General features: G+C 41.9%; 1 protein-coding gene across 2 annotated transcripts in view; it reads right to left on the reverse strand.

Annotated features, from left to right (window-relative positions):
* Window positions 1-550: 550 nt before the first annotated feature.
* Window positions 551-25,711, reverse strand: part of MYH8 (myosin heavy chain 8) — a 30,509-nt gene continuing 5,348 nt past the window's right edge. For both annotated transcript variants that reach the window (XM_045889854.3, XM_045889853.2), the window contains exons 6-40: window positions 24,936-24,963; window positions 24,725-24,839; window positions 24,548-24,640; window positions 24,352-24,415; window positions 23,155-23,253; window positions 22,951-23,054; window positions 22,657-22,795; window positions 21,344-21,462; window positions 21,105-21,254; window positions 19,632-19,802; window positions 18,049-18,358; window positions 17,871-17,938; window positions 15,967-16,054; window positions 15,769-15,886; window positions 15,290-15,413; window positions 15,057-15,193; window positions 13,348-13,603; window positions 10,684-10,926; window positions 10,414-10,590; window positions 10,188-10,333; window positions 10,016-10,106; window positions 9,538-9,927; window positions 8,997-9,123; window positions 8,504-8,622; window positions 8,183-8,379; window positions 6,930-7,113; window positions 6,681-6,846; window positions 6,459-6,583; window positions 5,297-5,605; window positions 4,181-4,384; window positions 3,084-3,209; window positions 2,823-2,993; window positions 2,534-2,638; window positions 1,864-1,959; window positions 551-826 (exon numbers count right to left, since the gene is read on the reverse strand). In XM_045889854.3, the coding sequence (XP_045745810.1) occupies window positions 677-826; window positions 1,864-1,959; window positions 2,534-2,638; window positions 2,823-2,993; window positions 3,084-3,209; window positions 4,181-4,384; window positions 5,297-5,605; window positions 6,459-6,583; window positions 6,681-6,846; window positions 6,930-7,113; window positions 8,183-8,379; window positions 8,504-8,622; window positions 8,997-9,123; window positions 9,538-9,927; window positions 10,016-10,106; window positions 10,188-10,333; window positions 10,414-10,590; window positions 10,684-10,926; window positions 13,348-13,603; window positions 15,057-15,193; window positions 15,290-15,413; window positions 15,769-15,886; window positions 15,967-16,054; window positions 17,871-17,938; window positions 18,049-18,358; window positions 19,632-19,802; window positions 21,105-21,254; window positions 21,344-21,462; window positions 22,657-22,795; window positions 22,951-23,054; window positions 23,155-23,253; window positions 24,352-24,415; window positions 24,548-24,640; window positions 24,725-24,839; window positions 24,936-24,963 (5,309 nt within the window). In that variant the 3' untranslated portion in view covers window positions 551-676. The remainder of the gene's footprint in view (window positions 827-1,863; window positions 1,960-2,533; window positions 2,639-2,822; window positions 2,994-3,083; window positions 3,210-4,180; window positions 4,385-5,296; window positions 5,606-6,458; window positions 6,584-6,680; window positions 6,847-6,929; window positions 7,114-8,182; window positions 8,380-8,503; window positions 8,623-8,996; window positions 9,124-9,537; window positions 9,928-10,015; window positions 10,107-10,187; window positions 10,334-10,413; window positions 10,591-10,683; window positions 10,927-13,347; window positions 13,604-15,056; window positions 15,194-15,289; window positions 15,414-15,768; window positions 15,887-15,966; window positions 16,055-17,870; window positions 17,939-18,048; window positions 18,359-19,631; window positions 19,803-21,104; window positions 21,255-21,343; window positions 21,463-22,656; window positions 22,796-22,950; window positions 23,055-23,154; window positions 23,254-24,351; window positions 24,416-24,547; window positions 24,641-24,724; window positions 24,840-24,935; window positions 24,964-25,711) is intronic.

The following is a 25,711-nucleotide window of genomic DNA, read 5'->3' on the forward strand; positions in this document are numbered from 1 at the left end:
TTTTATTTATTTGAGAGATAGAGAGTGTGTCTGCGTGTGCGTGAGCGGGGCAGAGGGAGAGGGAGAAGCAGACTCCCCTCTGAGCAGGGAGCCCGACCCTGCTTCTTTATTTCCCACTAGCACTTATCATCTGACATGTTACATGCCTTCTTATTTGTTGGTTGCCTTTCTGCCCTTGTAGAATGTAAGTTCCCAGAGGGCAGGAACTCTTTTTGCTCACTGCTGTACCCACAGAGCATAGAACAGTGCCTGGCACAGAGTAGATGCTCAATAACTACTTGTGGAGTGGATCAATGAATGGATCCTGTCTGGAGAAGTAGCCTTAGGGAGTGTTTTCCTTAGTATTTGTAACGACCTGGAGAGATTTAATAAAATCAAGTCCAGCGAAAGATACTTGTGTGTGTGTGTGGTAGGGGTGGGAAAGGTGATGCTGCATGGTAATGGAAGTACAAAATATCGAATGCTTTGCAAAGCCATATATAGTACTAAAAAATAGGTGAGAACTGTATTTAAGAGTAAATAAGTTTGCAAATGAAAAAATGAGTTTGGTTTAATTTATAAGTTTACTAGAGTTTTTATTTACTCAACATTAAGAGAAAAATAAACCTCATAAGTGGCCCAGAATAGCACATTTTGTTCATTTCTTCAGCCCCTTGGCAGCATCAGGCAGATGTGTTCACTCTGCACTGACTTTCGTGTGAACCTCCCGGCTCTTCGCCCGCAGCTTGTTGACCTGGGACTCGGCAATGTCAGCCCGTTCCTCAGCCTCCTCTAGCTCGTGCTGGAGCTTGCGGAATTTAGCAAGGTTAGTGTTGGATTGTTCCTCCTAAGAGGAAAGATAAAATTGTGAGAATTAGACTTTGTGGTTCTCACTGCGCTTGTCACCAAACAGGATTATTTCCTCAACTCAGATATGTCCTTCTTACGGTGTTTGCCATGTCTGACTTTAAATCTGGACAGAACTTGTGACTTCAGTTGTGTATTTTTTTTTCACTCTAATGAATGAAAAAAGAAACACTTTTAGAGTGGAAGGACAACCTTAGTGTGTCAAACTCATGTGTACATGAAATCTATTTGTGATGCATGGACTGGGTAGAAAGAAGGAAGAGAGCCATGTACCCTGACAGAGTTTAGTAAGTAAATACAAGGTCAAATTTCAACTTTGAGACAACCTCACTTAACAAGTTTTGTCATATATTTTGACTCTGGTATACAGAGAAAGGGAAAAGGTGGGTCTGAGAAGAAGCATGCATCTGTTGGTTTTACTTATTACCATTTGAGCCTTTCCCTTCCTTCTTCCCTCTCCTAACTTACTGTCTACTTCCGACCTACCACATTGTGTCTGGAAGAATGGGGAACAATCAGGAAAAGTGCGGCTGGAGAATCTTCCAGCATGTCCTTATTTGCCACAGTACATGTGGAGAGGTGAGCCCCTGATGATACTGGTAGTATATGAAGGAGTCAGCTGGGGTAAAAGATTTATGTTTAGAACACTTGATTTTGTGCATTTCTAGAGGGAGAGGAGTATTTATCATGGACTACAGTTGTGATAGTATAGTCTCTGCAGCTATCAAGGTAGGTTACTGTTTTTTTTCCCCAACCCTTACAAAATGCTTAATAATAAAAACATCTCCTCTTAAAGTCTTATTCTGTAATCAGGATTTGGAGGTAAATTCATGTTTATAATATCTCTCTTAAAATATGAGTGGTATATTAATTGAATTTAAATTAAAAAACAAAACAATTAAAAAATATGAGTGGTATATTCTTACTGTGCTTTTTTTCTCATTGACACATTCTCTTAATATACTTTCTACCCCAAAAGAAGTTTTCTTCCTCCCTCAAGGGCTTAAAGATACTCACAGCCTCCTCAGCTTGTCTCTTGTATGATTTCACCTTCGCCTGTAATTTATCTACCAATTCCTGCAGCCTGAGAACATTCTTGCGGTCTTCCTCTGTCTGGGGGTTTGAAAAAATAGTCTGCATTCAGTACAGTGAAATGAGCCTCCTACAAGGGGTAAAATAAACCACTTTGATATGATGGCAGGTGGGCCTGGGGTTAAGTTGGTCAACTCTGAGCCTTCCTCCATAGTATTAACAGTAGCCGTTCTTGCTAAATGTTCACTCTGTGCAGGTGCTGTGTTAGGGAATTCTACACATCTTCTCTGATTCTTGCCTCCCTGCTCCGGAGAGTACATGCTGTTACTCTGTTTTATAGGGAATGAAACTAAGGTTTAGAGTGTTAAGTAACCTACCCACGTTCAAAAATTAAGGGGCCAAATTAAGACTAATACCCAGTTTATGTGGCTTTAAAACCTGTATCCTTTTCTCTGGTATGCTATTTTCTAAAGACTTCCATGCCTTTCCTAGCTTAGGAAAGGGTCTGAGATAAACAATTTTATCATTTGCCCCTTATATTTATATATATCGAGTTCAGGTGGATCTGTTTGTGAGCACCACATAAACAGTTAACAGATTGTCAGTTTCCCTTTGGGCAGGAAGTCTGGATTTTCTAGAAAGTTATTCCCTTTACCTGGTAGGTGAGTTCCTTTACTCTTCTCTCATGTTTCCGCAAACCTTTAACAGCCTCAGCATTACGTTTCTGCTCACTTTCAACCTCTCCTTCAAGCTCACGTACCTATAACCAAGAAAGATATGTACACAGCCAGTCTTGGGGGATATTAATTAGCTCAGGACCTGCTGAAGATACTGGGCGGATGTCCTCAGCCTCAGGACAAAGATGGGCATCAATATGTAGAGAGAGAAAGATAGAGGGAGTGCCCTTTTCCCCTTCCCAGATTCAGAGAGATTGAGAGACCCACCCTGGCCTCCAGTTTCTGGATCTGCTTCTTCCCACCCTTCAGGGCCAGCTGCTCAGCCTCATCCAGACGGTGCTGCAGGTCCTTCACCGTCTGCTCCATGTTCTTCTTCATGCGCTCCAGGTGGGCGCTGGTGTCCTGCTCCTTCTTCAGCTCCTCGGCCATCATGGCTGCCTATTTAGAAAATACACCAAGATAATAAGGAAACCTAGTAATGGCAGGCAACACACGTGTATCAGAAAAACCAGTGCTTAGCTTGCTCACATCAGTGATGGCCTTCTTGGCCTTCTCTTCTGCATTGCGTGATTCTTGAATGACTTCTTCCACTTCACTCTGGAGTTGTGAAACATCATTTTCCAATTTCTTCTTGGTGTTGATCAGGCTGGTGTTCTGTTAAAAGTAGTCAATGGAAATTTATAAGACTTGTTATTTGCCAACGCAGGATTTTACAGATGTCTTACTTGTTGGCTTGTGCAGGGGACCTGATGGCAACAGTTTACTCAAGTTTAAATATTTGTCCAGTGCAAAATATTAATCATTTGAAAGGTTGGAACAGCCCCCCCCCCACTGTCTCAGTGTCTAATTTATGCATAAGGACTTTTGAGATTTGAGAATGCCTATATTAATTAATTGCTCTTTCAATTATATTTCAATTAGACATTACTAGTATTCTATCCTTAAAAGGTTGGAAATAATAGAAAATAATTGATTCTTTTTGTGAGTGCCTGGCATTGGGAGTTTTTCAGTTAGAAAGGATCTATTCTCTGTTAACTTTCATGGTTTGCTCCCTGGGGGAATACTGAATTAGTTTTAAGAAAACATTTTATTAAAATTTTAACCCAGTGCTTCTCAAAGGGAATCGACACTGCCTCAACAGGTATTTGGAAACCTTTGGAGGTAGGTATTTTTGCTTGTTAAAATGACTACCTGGTGTTACTGCATTTAATGTCCAGGCAGATCAGCAGTGTCCTGCAAGACTCACGGACAGTAAACACAATGCTAAATGTGTGGACTCCTAATGAGAAATACTACGTGGCACATTTTTGGATTCTGGAGTTAACAAATCATCTTTATTCAAGTTTATTCTGTATCATGGTTTTCAAAACCTAAAGAGCCAAACTATCTTTAAATAAAACTCTCTCCTTTTTTGGGTAGAAAATCTTAAAAAAGATGTATAGGAACACACACCAAAAAATTGCCTACAATCCCATCTTTCCAAGATAACTGCAGTTAATATTTTAGAGCATATCCCCCATCCTTTTTTTTATATACACGTATTTATATAAATGGAGTATTTCTATACTATAATTCTCATCCATCACTTAACAGTACACCAGCATTTGTCTGATGGGGGGTCTTACCTGGGTGTGCAGGAGCTGGACCCTCTCACTGGCATCCAGGAGCTCCTGTTCTGCGATTTTCCTGCTCCTCTCCATCTGCTCCAGAGTGACCCGCAGCTCCTCGATCTCGGCCTGCAGCAGGTTGGCTCTGCGCTCCACCATGGCCAGCTGCTCCTTCAGGTCCTCCTGGCCCCGGAGAGCGTCATCCAGATGTAGCTGGGTGTCCTGTTAAGTAAAAAAAAAAAAAACAAAACAAAAACAAAAAACAAAACAACACAAAACCTTAGACACTCTGAAGAGGATGTGAACATCCCAGGAGGCGAACTGGAAGAATGTCCTGGTGCCAGGAGCAGGAAGTGACAGGCCTGTCATTTGAATGAGTGTGCAAATGGTGATGTCACCAGCTAAGGTGAGCGAGAATGATCAGGAGACAGAGTCTCATTCTATTTATGCCATTAACTGGTTATTTTTTCATGTGCAAGTAACTAATGTCACTTATAGAGCATTTTCCATATGCTCTCCCTAGTACCTGACATCTGTTATCTCATTTGATTCTCACAGGAACCCTGTGAAGTAGGTAGTTTCATTCTTTTTTTTTTTTTTAAAGATTTTATTTATTTGAGAGAGAGAGAATGAGAGACAGAGAGCAGGAGAGGGAAGAGGGCAGAGGGAGAAGCAGACCCCCTGCTGAGCAGGGAGCCCGATGAGGGACTCAATCCTGGGACTCCAGGATCATGACCTGAGCCGAAGGCAGTCGCTTAACCAACTGAGCCACCCAGGCGCCCTGGGTAGTTTCATTCTTATTTTGTAGAAGCAGCAGCAGAGGTTCTGAGAGGTTAAATCAGTTGCCTAAAATCAGGCAGCCAGTAAGTAACACAACTAAGGCTCAGCCTCAGGCTTATTGGTACCAAAGTCTTGTACTTTCTCTCATATCAAAGCTTATCTCTGGGTTTCTGTTTGTTCTTTTATATAGCATTTCTGTAAAAATATATTCTATGCATATTTAATTTAGTTGTCTCCATACTGTGAGCTGTATAATTTGTTAAGTAAAAAACTGGATTGTTTAACACGAAGATGTTTTGCTGAATGGAGGACAGGTCACTTCCCTGACTTAGCTGTTTATGTGGACCCGTTTACCTTCAAGATGCCTTGGGTGTTCCTGTAGTTCCTCAGACTCTCTGCAGCCAAGCGGTTGGCGTGGTTCAGCTGGATTTCCATCTCATTGAGGTCTCCTTCCATCTTCTTCTTGACTCTGAGAGCATCATTCCTGCTCCTGATCTCAGCATCCAGGGTGCTCTGCATCGACTCCACCACTCTGATGTGGTTTCTCTTCAGCTGGTCTATTTCCTCATCCTTTTCAGCAATTTTCCTGTCAACTTCAGACTTGACTTGGTTCAACTCCAGCTGGATACGCAGGATCTTTCCCTCTTCATGTTCAAGAGATGCCTTAACAAAACAGTGATCAATTAATAATGGAAAATAACTTGAATATTTGGAGTGTATTCCCTTGTGAGCCAAATTCTTACTAACATCAGTTTGTCTGATTTTACAAAGTACAATACAACAGTTCCAGGAGCCTGTTAGGTAAATCATTTTTTTTCTTGTTTATTCAGTCATAGATTATATAGGGCAGCTCTGTAATAAAGGTGCTTTATAAACTATGAAGTGCTATGTAAGTATTATTCATGTGAGTACTAACAAAACTTATAGTTAAACTCATGTAGTAAGCATGAACTCTCAGTCTGTTTTATACATTAAAATGTTTGTAGAAATTCTCAATTTAAAAACATTTTTCTGATTACAAAATATACAGTGTAGAACATGGGGCAATGTATAAAAACAAAGAAAAACCTCCTATTGTGCACCACATCCAAAGATGACCATTTAAATGTGGTACATTTTTTCTAGACTTTTTCCTACTTATATATATATTTTTGCATCATGAAATTATATATATTTATGTGTGTTTGCTTTAAAATTATTGTCTACCATAAGTATTTCCCCATATTATATTTAATGGTCATATACAGTTGCAGCATATGAATTTTCCATAGTTAGCTTCATCTTGTTCTTGAATTGGACATCTTTGTGCTTAAAGATTTACGTCCATTTGAGATAATTTTCTTGAGGTAGATTCTTATAGAATTGATGGGTCATAGTATTACATTTTTAAGGCTTGTCCTTCATAAAGGCTGTACAAGTTCATATTCTCACAAGCTCTGTAATAATGGATCCATCACCTACTTTGAGTGTTTTCACCCATGTCTTTGATTTTCCCGAACAACATAATAATATGTACCTCTGCTTCCTCTAAGGCAGCCTGAATGTCACATTTCTCTTGTTCCACTTGCTTCTTTATTTTCTCCAATTCATGGATTTGCTTCCCTCCCTCAGCAATCTGCTCAGTGAGGTCAGAAATCTCCTCTGTGGGTGAACAGATAAGGGAGGGGTGGTCAGACTCATGCAACATGGAAGGGTCTTGCCAGGGCTGTTGGAGGTACGGAAGTTCAAGAGCACTCACGCTGCAAGTTCTTGTTCTCCCGCTTTAGGGTTTCCACTTGATCCAGGGATTCCTCATAGGCATTCTTGACCTTGAACAGCTCAGTGCTGAGCACACGGGCCTCCTTCTGGGAGGCCTCAAGTTCAGCCTGAGTTTCCTCATACTTCTGTTTCCACTCTGCCAGGACCTGAAAAGCAGCAAATTGTCAGCCGCTGCAAGGAGAAAGGGAGACCCAGTAAACATTGATGAAGTTTAAGCAGGCCGGGCCACCTTGTCGAAGTTCCTCTGCTTTTTGTCCAGGGCGGCGCAGGCCGCGTTGGTTCTCTCCACGTCCAGCATGAGGTCCTCCACCTCATTCTGGAGCCGCTGCTTTGTCTTCTCAAGGGAAGCGCATTTTGCATTCACGGCTTCTACGTGCTCCTCGGCTTCTTGCAGATGCTGGGCCAGCTTCTTCCTGAAACGTTAGCCAGGCAGTTAAGGAGAGTGCTCTGGAACAGGGCCAGCAATAATGTCCTTTGACAGTCTGCTTCTATAATGGCAGATAAGATATGGTTATCCAAACTGTGGCAGCCAGAGCTGCTTTCTCCGTTGGTCCTGCATGAAAAGGTCCAAAGTGGTGGGCACCTGAATTCAGTTCTTAGAGGCTGCTGTTAGTGCTCTGTTGTATGTGTCTTACTATATAAATAATTCGGGGTTTTCAGGACTTTTGATTGAGTTGCAGAAAATGATTATCCAGGACAATTTTATTGATTGATTTATATATCTCATCTCATTCCAAAAAGGATTTGAGGCTAACTAGATATTTTATTGGGCAAAAATGTACTGAGCATATTCATTTGCTTTCTCAGACTTTTTCTTTCATTTTATGTACTTTTTCCCTAAAGAAAAGTAGTTTCTTTTCATATATATTTGGAGTTCTCACCAGAGAAAGAAATTGATGGATAAATCAGGACAGTTACGCAAGGTGGGTTTTCTTTTTTCCTTCTGAATCACCTACATTCTTCATTCCCCATTGTGTGCCAACTCTACATCTTTATGGTACGGAAAAGCCTTTCGCCCTGAAGCCCAAGAAGATCTACTTTGGTCTATACACAGGCTAAGGCTTTATTTTATTTAGACCAACCCTGTACATTATGTACAGTTTGGTGGCCTCCAGCATGAGTTTGAAGAGCTGTATCTTCCTACTGCAGTACTTAAGAAGGTGGGCTCTGGAATCAGAATGTCTGATTCTATCCTAGCTGTACTATCTATTAATCATGTGCCCTTGGGTTTGTTGGTTAACTTCTCACAGCCTGTTTCCTCATCTGTAACGTAGGAATAAAACATGACGTTGCTATGAAAACGAAATGAGCTAATGTGTATTTATAGTACTTGACGTGTAGTGTGTGCTCAGTAAATTTAGTGTCTGCTATTACTATTATGTTACCATCATCAACGTCATCATCATAGTGTTTCTGGGAGTTGCTGAGTTGTGCACCTAGGAAACCATGTCCTCTTCCTCCCCCAGTGTTCACAGCCCGTACTTGGCCTCCTCCAGCTCCTCTGTGCGCTGGATGGCGTCCGTCTCGTATTTGGTCCTCCACTGGGCCACCTCGCTGTCGGCCTTGGACAGCGCCCTCTGCAGCTCGGCCTTGGATTCCTGCTCCTCCTCATACTGTTCCCGCAGCAGGTCACAGTCGTGGCGGGAGGACTGCAGGGCATGGGCCAGGGCGTTCTTGGCCTGCAGAAGGACTAGTTCAGTGCCTTAAATTCATTTATTCAGTGACACATAATTTACATACCCAGAGTAGAATGTAACTGGACATGCTTGGATTTACTCAGCCAAGATCTTTGGTAAAACTCACTTTAGTTTCTTCCTCCAGCTGACGTTTCAGCTCCTCGATCTGCTGCGTAGATGCTTGTTTGCTTCTTGAAAGCTGAGAGACTAAAGCATCTTTCTCATCTAATTGTCGGGAATATTCACCTAGGAATAATAGAAGTAAATGAATTGGTTAATGGCATAGAAATAAGCTTAAGCTTTCATATATATATATATATATATATATATATATATATATATATAACTGTATACTTATATATATTAAATATATTTTATTTGCTTCTAAATATGAGAATAGAACTGGTTAGAACTGGAGACAAAAAGCAGAAATGCCACAGAAGTGTAACAAGTAAACTATTCTTCCAGTTCTTGCTTTGCATTCTTTCTGACCTGCTCAGCAGAGTCTACCAGTTTGTTTATTCCCCTCTAAGATGGGAGGAAATAGTGCTATTTCTCCAGAACCTCCGGAATCACTTTTATCTAGTATGTAGTTTCAGGGCCCAGAGAAAGGTCCTCACCTGCTTCTGTCTGCAGACGTGCTCTCTGAGCCATCAGGTCATTGATCAGCCGCTGCTGCTCCTCTTCTTTGGTCTTAAGTTCACTCACCTGATCTTCCAGAGTGTGACACATCTTTTCAAGGTTCCCCTACAGGGTATGTGGCAGTGAAAGATGAGACACTGAATGCAGTAAAAAAAAGTTAAAACTTGAGTCTTCAACTATTTTTAGAGTGAATAAATTCAAGTGTGAGTAGAAAGTTATGGCACCAACTTGATGGGACAGGCTAAGATTCAAGCATGGTGAGTGAGGGATGTCCCGGACGTGGCCATTGTTGGAGCCCGTATATTTTTTCCAGTGATACTGACACTTGCTTAAAGTAGATTTTGAAACAGTCTTAATAGGTCATAAGCAAGCACTATCAAAAATGAAGTAGAATGGAATATATTATAATAGGAAATATTAGATTAGTGCTATAAACTGCCGGAAACAGTGTTTAGTGACAGAACAATGAGTGTTCTATCAGGTTATTAATGAACATCATTTAGAGTTGGTATTGGGTACCTTTGCTTTGGAAATGGCCTCTGCATTACTGGCAAGGTCATCAATCTCCATCTTCAGTTCGCTCTTCTCCTTCTCCAGCTTCTGCTTGACCCTCTGCAGGTTGTCTATCTGCTCCCCGAGCTCGGCCACGCTGTCCGCGTGCTTCTTCTGGAGTGCGGCCGCCATGGCTTCGTGCTGTAGGGTGGCCTCCTCCAGATCCCGGCAAAGTTTCTGGAACTCAGCCTCGCGCTTCTTGTTCATCTCAATCTGGGCAGAAGTGGCCCCGCCGGCTTCTTCCAGGCGCTCGCTGATCTCCTCCAGTTCCCGGGAGAGATCAGAACGCTGCTTCTCTGCTTTGGCCCGGGAGGCCCGCTCTGCCTCAATTTCCTCCTCCAGCTCCTCGATGCGGGCCTGGGAGTGACACATCAACATTAACATAAACTCATCTCAATCTCAGGGTTTTCGGGGTACAGAAAAAAATGAAGGTGAGATGGTTCACCTGCAGCTCTTTGATCTTCTTCTGTAGTTGAATTTCTCCTGCCTGCTCATCTTCAATTTTGCTTAGCAGATTGCTGATTTCAAATTCTTTCCTGTAGACAGAAGAATAAGACATATTAGTACTCATGAATTGAAAGATGATATCACATGGAATTTTTTTCTGGAGTTCCTACTTTTTGAGTTTCTCATCAAGTTGCTGCTTGTCATTTTCTACATCCATTGTGGATTCTTGGGCCAATTTTAGGTCACCCTCCAGTTTCCTCTTTGCTCTTTCTAGATCCATTCGAAGTTTCTTTTCTTGCTCTAGAGACCCTTCAAGCTAACGCGAAAGGAAAATATGTTAAACATTGAAAGTGTGTTTAAAAAAATCCTTCAAATGGATATCAAAAACACACTTACGTCATCCACTTGCTGCTCTAGCTTGGTTTTAGCTTTGGTCAGGGTGTTGACTTTGTCTTCTTCTGTCTGCAGATCATCCAGGGTCTGCTGGTGGGCCTCTTGGAGGGCCTTCTTCTCCTTGGTCAACTTTGCGATGGTTTCGTCCAGGCCTGCCATCTCTTCTGTGAGGTTTTTCACCTTGAAAAATTAAAAAGAGAAATGATAGCTGTGCTAAAGCATCTTAGTAGGGTGGCAGACCCTCTATATGGTGGAACAGAATATGATTCCTACCTTGTTCTCCGTGGCATGCTTCTCCTTTTCAACCTTGGCCAGGGTCAGCTCAAGGTCGTCAATGTCTTTCTTGAGCTCTGAACACTCGTCCTCCAGTTTCCTCTTCTTGGCGGTCAGCTCGGCGTTGATCTCCTCCTCATCCTCTGCTCTCTCGGTCACCTCCTTGATCTTGGCCTCCAGCTGGATTTTGTTTTTAATCAGTTGCTCACACCTTTCCTCTGCATCAGCCAAGGCGTCAGCTTCCTGTGGAGAGATTCATTAAGGTCTTTAGAGAGTTTGTTACGATTTTGAACTTGTTCTTTGCACAAAATAGTAGCATTTGCTGACTTCTGGTGACTTTTTCAGTGTGAATATAAATTAAACTTAATTGAACATTATTATATGGCCTGGAGAAATGGATCTAATTAAAAGCAAGACTATAGACTTAGAAGCAAATTAATCTGAAAAATGATTGGATTGAATCAGTCGACTATAAAGTAGTGTCTAGAAGAGTGATAGGCCACAGGAAGCCTGAGGTCTTGTCTCAACATTGTCTCCATATGGATGAATGTAGGCAAATTTATTTTATTCCTTTATCCTCAGTTTTCTCATATGTAGTTGAGGGGGTGGGAATAAATGATCACTAGGAACATTTCAGCTGTGATAGTCAAAGATTTTTTTTTAAAGATCTTATTTGTCAGAGAGAGAGCACAAGCAGGGGAAGTGGCAGGCAGAGGGAGAAGCAGGCTCCCCACTGAGCAGGGAGCCTGACACGGAACTCGATCCCAGGACCCTGGGATCATGACCTGAGCCGAAGGCAGATACTTAACTGACTGAGCCACCCAGGCGTCCCCAAAGATTCTGACTTAGATTGGTTAGATTTGGTTTTGATCATTTCCTGTTCATTTCAAGCAACTAGTTGTTAGACTGAATTTAAAAAGGAAAGGAAAAAGAACTTAAATAATTTTATGCCTGTGAATACATTTCCATGCACCATTTGTTATACACTCACAACCTTCCTGATAGTCCATAGCAGTGCTGTAAATGTCCACAGTTTTCATTTGTATTTTAAGGATCACCTATTAGTCTCAACATGAATTTTAGAATACACAAGAATGTATAATTTTGAGGCATTACATAGCTCCATACAGTTTCTATGAGTGACTGAAGAACTCAGATAAAAATCAGCTCAGCCTTATTAGATTACTCTGGCCTGGGGAATTTCTTTAACTTTTCAGTCAGTGTTTGTTTTGTTCATAGCTTATGTTTTTTAAATGCTTAAATGGATGATAATGGGGACTTCCCAGGGTTCCTTTGCTTTTATTTTTAATAGTGATGTATTCAGTCAGTGTTTACACACTGACTGATGATAAGAACTGTGAAGGGACGCTAGGCTGAAGTGGTTGTTGGTTGTGTGTTTTGGGAAAATGTAACCTTCACATAAGTGAAGGTATCAGAAGGGAAAGTTGAAAATAGCTTAAAGATTTTAGGAAGACTATCCCTTTCACAGGTTTCTTCATGACACTGGTGGGCTTTTGGACCATGGAAATGGGAGGTTATGCTTGGACAGAGCACTGGTCCAGACTGTCCCCCACCCTGATTACAACTTCTTCCCGAGCTAGTAAACAGAAGCCTTAAGAACTCGGGATGTCTGTCAAAGGAAGAATCACAGAGGGAACTTGGCTCTACTTTACACTCTGGTTGCTCAGCTCACATAACTGCAAACAGATTTATTGAGCTAAATCTCAGGGGTAAGGATGGAGAGAAATAAGAATAAGGGGCACCTGCACCTCAGTGTTTATAGCAGCAATGTCCACAATAGCCAAACTGTGGAAAGAGCCTAGATGTCCTTCAACAGATGGATAAAGAAGATGTGGTACATATATACAATGGAATATTATTCAGCCATCAGAAAGGATGAATACCCAACTTTTACATCAACATGGATGGGACTGGAGGAGATTATGCTGAGTGAAATAAGTGAATCAGAGAAAGACAATTATATGGTTTCACGCATATGTGGAATATAAAAAAAAGTGCAGAGGATGATAGGGGAAGGGAGGGGAAACTGAACGGGAAGAAATCAGAGAGGGAGACAAACCATGAGAGACTCTTAACTATAGGAAACAAACAGGGTTGCTGGAGGGGAGAGGAGTGGGGGGATGGGGTAACTGGGTGATGGGCATTAAAGAGGGCACCTTATGTGATGAGCACTGGGTGTTATATGCAACTGATGAATCGCTGAATTCTACCTCTGAAACTAATGAAATACTATATGTTGGCTAATTGAATTAAAAAAGAATAATGGTCTTTCTTTAATTTCAATACAATCTCAGACTTGCGTTCAGAGAATAGGACGATCCTTGTAAGGCTGGGATGAAGCATGCAAGGCAAATGGGTAAGATATCTGGCTGCGATCTGGGGCATCGCCTTTAAACTGCTTCCTTCATGGCTGCTAGATTTGTGATATTATTGAATATGTTCTTCAGTCCTCCGTTTTCCATTTGTAATTCAGAAGTCATTGTGTGTATCTTCGTCATAGGACTACGGAAAGATACGTGAAATACTAAAAAAAGTAATTTGAGATTTTTCTTTTTCAAGACAAAGCTCTTTGTAAATCCGAAGTACGTATGCCTTCTAGAAACGCTTCAGTAACATGTTGCATTCAGAATACAGAATACTCACAGATTGAACCTGGAGCTGCAGGTCATTTTTCTCTTTTAAGAGAGTGACCATTTTTTCCTCCAGTTCCTTCCTTTTTGCCTCTGACTTGGTGAGCTCATCTTTGGTTTTCTGAAACTCTTCCTTCATGGTGGCCATTTCCTTCTCGGTCTCCGCGCTCTTGAGGAGAGGCTTGATCTTGAAGAAGAGTTTCATCCAGGGCCAGTGCTTGACGTTCATGAACGCACGTACATTGTACTGGATGCAGAAAAGGGCTTCTCTGAAATGACGTAAAAATATCCGTGTAGATCGATTCAATAGGGGCAGTGTTATTGTTGGCGTTTTTTTTTACACATAAGTTCCCCTTGTGATGCTCCCCCAGGTGTAAATGATGTATCAGATTTTGTATATGTTAACTGCAGGCTTTATAGAGACACAGACACACTCATAGTAGTGCTCAGTGTAACCACTTTGCCTATGTGTACTGCTCATATTGAGTAATTTTGTGTTCTCAAGACCCTCACCACACTAGCAAAGGAGCAGACTTAGAGTGGGAATACTTTGCACGTATGAGAAACACAAACCAATTTAAGTTCATTTGAGATATTACAATATTGGTGATTTGGGAGTGGACGTGGCATTTGTGAGTTGGTTGTGCTGTGGGCTGTTGGCCTACAGAGTGAGCTGTGAGATGACACTGGGTGCTTTCTGATTTGCCCCACTGGAGGAATTTAGGATTTAGCACATCTTTCTTGGAGCCTTTCGTCTTAGTTTGATTAACACTGAATTACCCACTCGTAAACTTTTGTTAGCTTTTTCACATAATGTACTGGCTTTCCTCAGATTATTTCAAATGCCTCATTCTTATTTGCTTAATTAGATTGTTAATATCTACAGATGATTTAGCATGCATTGAGCACACAAATTTGTTTTATCTAAGTACAATTTTTAAATAGTAATAAAAGATGCTCCTTCTGCAAAGTGTAGCACTAGACTAGCAAGGTTTGCTGTATGCCTCTTCAAGCTTATTAAAATGTAAATTCTCTTTCTGTATAGGTCCAAATTATAAGAACCATGACTCTGAGAAGGCAAATACCATGACAAACCATAATGTAGACACATGGGGAGGATTTGGGAACACTTATAATACAAATCCAAATAAGCACAGAGGAGCAAAATGAATGCAAAATGTGTGTGTGTGTGTGTGTCGGGGGGGCAGGGAGTGCATCAGTGCTGGGTAGATAGAGCTGGATGAGGCTCATTGGAGAAAGGAAAAGTGCAAGTTCTGAATTGGTAAATAGGTAAATTAGGATGAGGGGGAAGGGCTGGGGCAAACATGAAAACAGGAGATAAGCAAATTGTTCAGGCCGGCTGGAAAAGGCTGTGTGGTTGGGAATGACAGATGTACTGGGGAATACAGAGAGCCTTGACAGCTACGCAAGGCAACACGGATTTGTCATGGGAGGCCAGGGGGAGCCACAGACCGAGCTATAGCATGATGAAAACTGCTTATTGCAAATTATTCTGGCAGCTCTATTTGAGGGGGATGGACAGGGAGAAATTGGAGGGAGTGCAAGTATGAGAGGTTAAGCAAAGGCGGATATGTTGTAGGAGTGAGTTCTGAACTGCACGAGAAGCATGTATTAGCCACAAAATGAGTGTTAATAAATGAGAAAGGCTGAGTGATAGTCCCAAAGGGACCGTACAATTCAGATAATCTGCACTGTTGTTACCTCCTTTGCAACATCTTCTGATATTCAGCCCTCATTAGGAATCCCCTGCAGACGGCTTGAGTTCTTGTTATAATCTGGGCCAACTTTTCATCTCTCATTTCTTCCAGAAGACCCAGAAGGCCAGCTTTGAAGAAAACCTGGGAAAAAGGAGAATCCCGAGTCTTCCCCGTGGTACAGGAGACACAGAAATGGCAGAACGGTGTGGATCAGGTAGGAATAAATGACAGCTATACCTTGGTATGTCCAAATTTATACTGGGTGTGATCAATATCAATAGAGGCAAGAAGTTTCTCAGAAGCCTTCTTGCTGTCGATGAACTGTCCTTCTGGAATAGCACTTGCATTTAAAACTTTGTATCTGTTCAGTCAAACAAAGAAAAGAATGATTAGGGCCGTATGATTATATGGGGAAACCAAATGACCCCAAAAATCTGAGAGAAAAAGTAAAAGTAGAAAATCCAGCTGTCCTTTAAGTTCAGATAGTAAAACAGTATGATTTTTCTGTAGTCTAATGCATGTGTCCTTCCTATTTGTAAGAAATACCACCTCTTCGAACTATTATCCTGTCCTGCTACCACAAGACTATATTATTTGACTTCTTAATTTTACAGTATTTACTAAACAGGGCACATGAAATGTGATGAACAGAGGACAACAATTAAGATGATAAAATGTTCACACCATTCACTGAAATACAACAAAGAGAGACTGGCCTTTGTTTAAAATCCCCATAAAGGATCCTGCTTGGGAAACCCTTCCTGCAGATGCGGATCCCTTCCAGCACACCATTACACCGCAGCTGGTGCAGGACAAGTTCATGCTCCATGGCCCCTGAGAGGAAGAATGCATGCCTTATTTCATGGTCTAAAGCAAACACCCTGGAGCTTGGTTGGGCATCAGAAGGGTCTTACCTGGAGTCTTGGTTTCATTGGGGATAATGCACCGTACAAAGTGGGGGTGAGTGCTCCTCAGGTTGGTCATTAGTTTATTTAGATTTTCCTAGAAAACCAGACAGAAGGGACTTGATGAGAAAGTTTTATCTCAGATTGCTTTTTTGTAATTATTTGGAGTGAACCTAGGCACTCCTTTAACTGTTAGGTATAAGCCTCCGAGGCTTCAATTGCTCTGTATTTTTAAGGTCTCCAGAGTTCTAGCCTGCCAAATAACCACAAGGCCAAAGTGCTGGGAAGAAATGCAGCTCTCCAAGGTATTCATTTATAACAACTAGGATCTATTCTATAAACAAACTGCAAATCTCGTAGCCTTAATGCACAGGAATTGTTCTCAACTGGGAATTAGAAGACAAAAGACTGTGGTCTCATTCTGCCACTAATGAGCTGCTTGACTCTGTAAAATCCCATTCGTCTCTCTGGGCCTTAATCTGAAAAGAGTTGAGATTACCTCTAAAGCCTCTTCCATCTGTCTCAGTGCTAGTAATTTTCACAGTTGTAGTTTACACTGGGAACCTAGGTTAGCCCTTGTCCCACCTTTGCTGTTCCTTCCTCGAGGTTATTATTATCCCTGGGACCTGTGACTTCTTGTTTGTACTGTTTTCCTTTTTTTTTTGAAGAGTCTAAAATCATGCTACTACATAATCTTGTGTGGGTGGATCTTGGGTGCCTGGGAATGATCCACAGCCTGAAGCATCTGGGGGGCGTTATTCCAGAAATAGAGTAGTTGCTTATGACCGATGATGTTGTTTTACTCATTTGTAGAAAACTCACATGTAAATATTTCTCAATATTTCTTAGGTATAGTTTTTGGGAAGGCAGAGTTGCTTTTTTTTCTTTCTTTCATATCTCAGTTAACTATTAGGAAACAAAATGAGTACTGTGGTCTTCTAATCTTGAAGACATGTACAAGGATAAGTTGATGAAGCAAGAGCCTACTTGGTGAGATAATGCAAATTGGTAGTGAGAAAGAAAAAGAACAGGCCAGTTTTCCTGTTTCAGTCACAGGTTATATCCTTTAAAAGGAATGAGACTTAGCCATACAGATTCTGACAAAGCAGCCGTGAGTCTAGACATTTCACACACTTCCCTTTGGAAGAGTCAGTTGTTAAGCTACCTAACAAAATCACATGATTTGTAGTAAAATTATTTGTTATTTTAATTTTTTTTTTTTTAAGATTTTATTTATTTATTAGAGAGAGACTGAGAGAGAGAGCACATGAGAGGGGGGAGGGTTGGGAGGGTCAGAGGGAGAAGCAGACTCCCTGCCAAGCAGGGAGCCCGATGCGGGACTCGATCCAGGGACTCCAGGATCATGACCTGAGCCGAAGGCAGTCACTTAACCAACTGAGCCACCCAGGCACCCTGTTATTTTAATCTTAAGAGATATTTTCTAGCTTAATCATTCATGTAAATCACTAGGCTTGATTTTAGATGATTTTCAGCCATTACAAAAAATTACATCCTCCTCAGAGGACAGAGATGTGTATTGAGGGAAGGATGTGCTAAAGAGTATGTCTTTAAAGAGGAACTCAGGAGCATTCTCAAAGGGCAACATTAGTAGAATGAAGATAACAGCTTTCCTTAGGGACAGCTTTGAAGTTTGGCTGTGCTTCTTTAAAAATCAGCCTAATTACATAGTAAGAAAGCTTCTAATGATATTTTGGCATTCCTGAACACATCAGATGATCATAATGAAGAATAATGGGTAGAGCATCTCACCCTGTAAGAGAAGTGTTGCTTGGTTCTACCATGATAAGAGTGAATATTTGAACATTCTCTTCTCTCCTAATTTATTCTAAACCCTGTAATTATGATAAGTCATAGAAACCGAATAGAGTTTTTGGGTGAAATTTGTACTTTACCCTGAAAAGGGCTGACACAGTCTGGAACGAAGAGCCCTTCTTCTTAGCGCCTTTCTTTGCGCCACTATCTGAGGTAGAAAGAAAAACCCATCAATTAGAGCAGAATCCTAGAGGCTGGAATGTTACCTGAACATTTTGTGGGAATGGGCTTGATTTAGATTAAGGGCACAGAATGTACCTGCTTCAGCACTAGCGTAGGTGGAAAAGAGACTGGCCAGAGTCTTCATCGCAGACTTCTGGTACAGCCCAACCACAGTGTCGTTCAGGGGGTCCTTGTTCTTGTCCAGCCAGCCACCAATGTTGTAGTCCACGGTGCCGGCGTAGTGGATCAGAGAGAAGTGCGCCTCAGGCTTGCCTTTTACAACCTTGGGCTTCTGGAAGTTGGCTGACTTGCCCAGGTGTTGGTCATACAGCTTGTTCTTGAAGGAGGTGTCTGTGGCCTTGGGGAACATGCACTCCTCTTCCAGGATAGAGAAGATGCCCAGTGGCTGAATTCAGAAAGGTGGACATTAGCCTCAATGTATCTTTCCCAAAAGATGCAAACATGGTGGCTGTATTTGTATCTGATTGAATGATCAGAACTGCCAAGTAAATATGTATATGAAGTAAACCAGGGTCATAGCTCACAAAGAAATCCTTTTGTTATCACTGGAGTGACTTTCCCACCATTCCTTGTCATATCTAGTCCATAGCAGCACTTTCAGTTAAAAGAATAGCGGAATACAAACTTCAAATGTCAGTCAGCACAACATGTGTGGGCAGTTTGTTAAAGTGTTCTGTATTATCACACTTTTTGCCTATTTATTAAATTAATCTACTGTCACTATTTTATTTTATTATGAAAAGGATTTACTGACTTAAGAGTGATGTTTACTTTATATGCAGTAGTTCAGTAGTATACATATTCCAGACTTATTTAAACATTTTCTGTATTTAATCTCCTTAAAGTTGGATTATGGAAAAGCGTAAGCAATTAGACTTCTTGACTTCCATACAGTTTATCTTTCATAGAGGTCCTAGCTGGGTTACATGTGTACTAATTTTTATCTAGAAAAGAGATTTATTTATGTGGCTGACGTCTTGGATCATAATGGAGATAGATTCAGAACTAGTGAGGTAGTTCTGCTGGTGGAGCAGATCGTCTCAATTGAGTTTTCAGTGCTGCTTTAAAATCAGATTTGAGTTGCTGTTAGAACAAAACTGGCTAGAACAGAATGAAACTAAACACTCTGATCCTCCTTATGTAGAAGTTGAAAAGAGGAAGTTAGTTTTAAACAGTAATTCTATTTGTTCTGATACCCGTCTATCTAAGGTCACAGTGATACTTTCTAGAATTGCTTCAGACACTTGGGAAAGTTATCCTTGCAGCCTGCCTTTCTTTAGAAGTCAAACAGACTGGGGTGCCAGGGTGGCTCTGTTGGTTAAGTGTACGATTCTTGATTTCAGCTCAGGTTTTGGTCTTAGGATTGTAAGTTCAAGCCCTGAGTTGGGCTGCATGCTGGGCATGGAGCCTACTTAACAAAACAAATAAGAAAGTCAAACAGACTGGGGCGCCTGGGTGGCTCAGTTGGTTAAGCGACTGCCTTCAGCTCAGGTCATGATCCTGGAGTCCCTGGATCGAGTCCCGCATCGGGCTCCCTGCTTGGCAGGGAGTCTGCTTCTCCCTCTGACCCTCCTCCCTCTCATGCTCTCTGTCTCTCATTCTCTCTCTCTCAAATAAATAAATAAAATCTTAAAAAAAAAAAAAAAAGTAAAACAGACCTTCTCGATGAGCTCGATGCAGGCAGCTAGGTCCATCCCAAAGTCGATGAACTCCCACTCGATGCCCTCCTTCTTGTACTCCTCCTGCTCTAGCACGAACATGTGGTGGTTGAAGAACTGTTGCAGCTTCTCGTTGGTGAAGTTGATGCACAGCTGCTCCAGGCTGTTGAACTGCATAAAACAAAATTTTCAACATTAAATGGATTTTTTAGCAGTAAAATTCATTACTGAAAAATTCTTTTATTGAAAAAATATGAAATACAGTAATGAAATAAAATTTAAACTAATTGTTGTTCCTTCAGAAGTCTCAAGGAAAAAAACGATCATTTTTTTTTGACATGAGCCTTTATTATGAATTCTGGGCATTATTTAAAGGCACAGGTATCAATTATACACAAGACTTCTGGTAAGATCTACCCCTTCCCAGCTCTAAGATTGCATAGCAAAAGCATACATTAAAAGTACAACCATGGTCCCCATGAGTTATGGTTTGGATTTAAGGGTGAAAGTAATTTATTGGAAAGTTTCACTTCTTTTACCACCCCACTCTCCAATTCAGGATAAAGTTCACATTTTCACTCTTGGCTGTCACATAAGAAAAGCTTCTCCTAAGACCTTTTAGTTGATGTACAAAGTGGAATAATAGGCAAGTTTGTCTCGTCTTCATGTCAAACATCTGGCAAATTCCCTTTGTCAGGTCTGTGAAAGTAGGGACCTGACGTGGTGAAGTAATTGATGATCTGAAAGAGTCTTTGTAATAATTTACACCCGCATTTTACACATGATGCAGCTGATACCCCAGAGGTGAAATAGTACATGTCAGATGAACTTGGAACAGGAGAGACCATGACCTGTGTGCTTTCTCCTCCATGGGAGATGCCCTGTCTACACGTCTGGGTTCTTGTCCTGGCTTTGCCTTAGATGGCTGTGGGATCTTTAGCAAGGGTTTTCATTTTCCTGCATCTCTGTTTCTCCACATGTAATTAATAGTAATATTCGTTACCCTTTCATGGGTTGTTTTGAAGATTAAATGAGGTAACATTTTGAAGTGCTTAGTGGAGTGCCAGAAATACCCTCACTCCTCCACAAATGCCAGTTATGGTTAACATTACATTTCTGGTATTGCCTAGATATGGGGGAGGTAGTTCCTGTTCTGGGTGCAGTGTTGGAGGAAGCAATGTGGACACTGTAAATGTACAGGAATTCCTCGTATGTCAGAGCCCACGTTGTTTTTCTCTCACTTTTTTTTTTTTTTTTTAAATATTTTATTTATTTGACAGAGAGAGACACAGCGAGAGAGGGAACACAAGCAGGGGGAGTGGGAGAGGGAGAAGCAGGCTTCCTGCCAAGCAGGGAGCCCGATGCGGGGCTCTATCCCAGGACCCTGGGATCATGACCTGAACCGAAGGCAGACGCTTAACGACTGAGCCACCCAGGCGCCCGTCACTTTTTGTTAATATGAAGACAACTCACGTCAAAGATCTCAAAGCCGGCGATGTCCAAGACCCCGATGAAGTACTGTCTGGGCTGCTTGGTGTCCAGCTGCTGGTTGATGCGGGTGACCATCCACAGGAACATCTTCTCGTAGACGGCCTTGGCCAGGGCGCCCACCGCGTTGTACACCTTCGTGGACAGAGTAGTGATCGTGATGCTACAGAAGACATGCTGTGAAGGCCTGGGATGGGTGTCATTCAATGAGGTCATGCACTCACCTGCTGCACAGTCTGGCCTTTGGTGACGTACTCGTTGCCGACCTTGACCCTGGGGTAGCAGAGGGCTTTGAGCAGGTCAGCAGAGTTCAGACTCTGGAGATAGGCTGCCTTGTCAGCAACTGCAGAGTCACAATTCAAGAAATGTTGTTTAATGGTGGATATCCCCTTTTACCTAATTTTTCTATTTTTCTCCAGTCCATTCTCTTTATTATTTAAATAAAAAGCTTTAAGTAATTCTATAGGAGGTCAGATGAGGTTCCCCGTACATTAGAGCTCATACTTGCTAATAAATAGTCAGTTACACTGGTCTTTGGGGATTATTGCAAGTAGCTTTTGAGAAATTCATCAAGAGTTAACGTGTCCAGTGTTTATGGCAACACTTTATGTAAGCAAAGGCCATGGTGCCTGCTCTTAAGGCAGACACATTAGGTGTGGTTGGAGGGAAAAGATAAATACATCGTAATATCTGCTGTTAGGGAGAGATAGAAGTCCCAATATTTGGATCCTTATTTCAGTTTTGCTCCTCCCAAGTTAAACCCACTTGTTCAGTTTCATTATCTGAAAATGTAGGTATTAAATTTCACTATGTGCCCCCTACGGAGTCTCTTTCTGAAATTGTGCCAAGGACTGTAACGTAAATGCCACAGGTCAGGTACCACAGTAACTGCTGAAAAGTTTAGAGGAGGGAGAGAATCTTACAGGCTGGGGGGTGGGGGTCAGAAAGGCTTCAAAGAGCAGACAACTTTAGCTTCCTTGGTAGGTCCTTTATGTTCTGCACATGGAATACAGGACTTTCTTTCTCAGTTCTTTTTTTATCTGACTGCCTAGAGTGCCTGCGGGTTTATATATAGACAGAGCACACATGTGCACAGATGTCTAGGGACGCCCTTCGCCCCCAGCTTTGTGCTGGGCAGCTCCTGTCTCGCCAGCCACTAGTTCACCTAGCTAGTGCTGAAGGAGGCTCACGTGCCAGGTTGGCTCGCGGACACAGGCACCGTTGCCACGGCAGAGCGGGAGCACTGTGCCATCTCTTTCTCTCTCTCACGATCTGGCCCCGGTTGTGCTTTTTAGATATGTCTTTATAAGCGCCTATTAGGGTTCGTTTTAACTTATTTGGGCTGCTTAGAAATGATGGAGATATGGACACACAAGGGAGGAAGGGGGGTGAGGAAAGTGTGCGGTGTGTGTAGATAATGTATATGCTCTTCAGAAGTTCAGCTATGATGGAGATGTGAGTTTAGAATAGGCCTTTTTTTTTTTTTTTTTTCTGCCATATTCTTTAATTCAGACCCAGAAGGAGGTTCATCTGGTACCTTCGGTGCCATCTGGCTCGGCCTGCTCCTCCCGCTGCTTCTGCTTGAACTTCATGTTCCCATAATGCATCACAGCTCCTGTGAGCTTGTAGATGGAGACTTTCTCTTCAGGAGTGAAGCCCAGGATGTCAATGGCGCTCTTCCAGGAGAAATGACAGAACAAAGATTAGGGCAGAAGAGACTAACTTATTTTGGAGAATTTATACTGTGTCCTAGGGTAACCACACCTACAGTGGGCTGTTCCTGCACATAATGGAATTTTTTTTACAGTGTGTGTGTGTGTGTGTGACTTACATCTGTGGCCATCAGCTCTTCTTGGTCATCAATGGTGGCGACCGTGATTTCCCCTTGACTGACAAAGGCATAGTCATATGGGTTGGTGGTGATCAGGAGCATTTCTGGGTACATATAATTCAGGGTATACATTTACATTAGAAATTGTTAATAAAAATATTAATGTTCACCTATAAATTTAATGTTCATCTATAAATTCCTTACCAATCAGATCTGGCTTCTTATTGGAAGTGATCTGATAAAAAATATGGTAGCTTCTTTCTGCCTTCAGCTGGAAAGTAACTCTGGACTTTTCTAGAAGATCTGGAAATAGAAACAGATATTAAATTAGAAAAAAAATCAATGCTGCTGAAATACACACACACACACTTTAGATGGGGGAGAGGGAGGGAGGGAAGGGAGTGAGGTGGGACGAGGGGCAGAGGGAGAGGGAGAAAGAGAATCTTTTTTTTTTTTTTTTTAAGATTATTTATTTATTTATTTGAGAAAGAGAGAATGAGAGACAGAGAGCACAAGAGGGAAGAGGGTCAGAGGGAGAAGCAGACTCCCTGCTGAGCAGGGAGTCCGATGTGTGGGACTCGATCCCGGGACTCCAGGATCATGACCTGAGCTGGAGGCAGTCGCTTAACCAACCGAGCCACCCAGGCTCCCCGAAAAAGAGAATCTTAAGCAGGCTCCACACTCAGTGCAGAGCCTGTCATGGGGCTCAACCTCATGACTCTGAGATCACGACCTGAGCCAAAATCAAGAGTTGCATGTTCAACCAACTGAGCCACCCTGGCACCCCAATGCTGCTGAAATATTAAATGAACCTCAGTGTCTTTGCTGAGACTGGGAACATTACATTAGACTCCACTGAGATTTCTGCCTGATCCTCTTGGTGCTGGATATAAGAATTCCAAATACATATGGTAACTGCCTACGTTTCTTACTATCTAAGAGTAGAGACTGAAACCTATCTGCTCTAGTAAAAATAAGCTTTTAATATGGGGGACCTGTGACTTCTGTATTATTATTGATCTGTAGTATCTCCTCCTTCCTCACGTCACCTGAGACTTTGTGGTGAGTGGTTACTTAGAAATACCTACCAAAGCTCAGATGAAGAGCAAGTCACAGAGCAATATTGTAAACCTATAGGTAACTCATAGGAACCTGAAGTAGCCCAAGTGTTTGTCCTGGAAAAAATACCAAAGCTGCTTCTGTGGCAGGAATTTCAGAATGTGCTCCAGAACCGCCAGTCTCCATTGAGGTTGATGGAGCACACAGTGGACTTATGGGTAAGTCTGGCATGAGCTCATGGGCAACACTGGCAGCAGGCTCAGCACACGCCAAGTGTTCCTGAATATCCTGCACATGAAATCACTCGTCTGTCTTTTGATTTTTGGTGGTCCTGTTACTCACATGTTTCAATATCTGCAGAAGCCAGCTTCCCTGTGGTACCAAAGTGGATTCGAATGAATTTACCCTTGAAAAGAGAAAGATTATTTAGTATTGAAAAGTTGAAACACACAGAAGGATGCAATCGAAATGATAATTCAGACGTGCTTTTTCTAGCACGGAAGGACCGAGAAGACCCCTCTGTGACCAGGAGACTTACAAAGCGAGAGGAGTTGTCATTCCTCACGGTCTTGGCATTGCCAAAGGCCTCCAGTAGGGGGTTGGCGCTGATGATTTGATCTTCAAGGGTCCCCTGCAAAGGCAAGAGCGGTCCTCACCTCTGGGGCTCCAGACTTCCCAAGAACCGTGAGAGTCTTGAGTCTGGCCCCAGACCCACCTGCATTTTGCCAGAGGTAGCTTCCTCCTTCTTCTTCTCCCCAGTGACTGCAATTGTTGCAAAGTACTGGATGACACGCTTGGTGTTCACGGTCTTCCCTGCACCAGATTCTCCGCTGTCAAACAGAGACCAGAGAAAAGATCAGAACTACTACAGCTCATGTTGTCTATGTCTAAGACAATCAAAACCAGAGAAGGGAAGAATCACGTACGTGATCAAGATGGACTGGTTCTCACGATCTGTGAAAGAGAAATCAAGACCAGCAGTTAAAAAAGAAAAAGAACATTTGATATAAAGATTATTGAGTCAGTTTAGATCAAACACAGCTTGTTCTTTTAATATTTGCAAGATGTCACTTATGATTTTGGTTTTGTGATTAGTCCCCCAAGAGTACTTGGCTCTTGGGCGCCTGGGTGGCTCAGTCGTTGAGCGTCTGCCTTCAGCTCAGGTCATGATCCCGGGGTCCTGGGTTCGAGTCCCGCATCGGGCTCCCTGCTCGGCAAGAAGTCTGCTTCTCCCTCTCCCATTCCCCCTGCGTGTGTTACTGCTCTCGCTATCTCTCTCTCTGTCAAATAAATAAATAAAATCTTAAAAAAAAAAAAAAAAGAGTACTTGGCTCTTGGAGTAAAATTTGTGACAATGAGAGGCAAGCTATCATCTGTTTCCTTTTGTATCTTACTAATTTTAAAAACTTTGTGATGATAAATTTCAAACAGATACCAAGTAGAGACAATAACATAGAGAGCCCCCATGTCTCCATCATACAGCTTCAACAATTATCATCACTTGGCCAATTTTATATCCTCTATACTCCTGTCCCATTCTTCCTGGATTATTTTAAAAAAAAATCCCAGGCATCCTATAATGTCATCTATCAATACTTCAGTAAGAATTAATAGAATTTTGAAGTCATGAGGGATCTTAGAAAAATTCCCGAGGCCAACTCTTTTATTTAACAGATAAAGAAGCTGAGACCCAGAGAGGAAT

This window comes from Mirounga angustirostris, unplaced genomic scaffold (assembly GCF_029215605.1).
Source record: "Mirounga angustirostris isolate CCGP_5_RB_7025 unplaced genomic scaffold, mMirAng1.0.hap1 SCAF_17, whole genome shotgun sequence".
In the NCBI taxonomy this organism is placed as follows: domain Eukaryota; kingdom Metazoa; phylum Chordata; class Mammalia; order Carnivora; family Phocidae; genus Mirounga; species Mirounga angustirostris.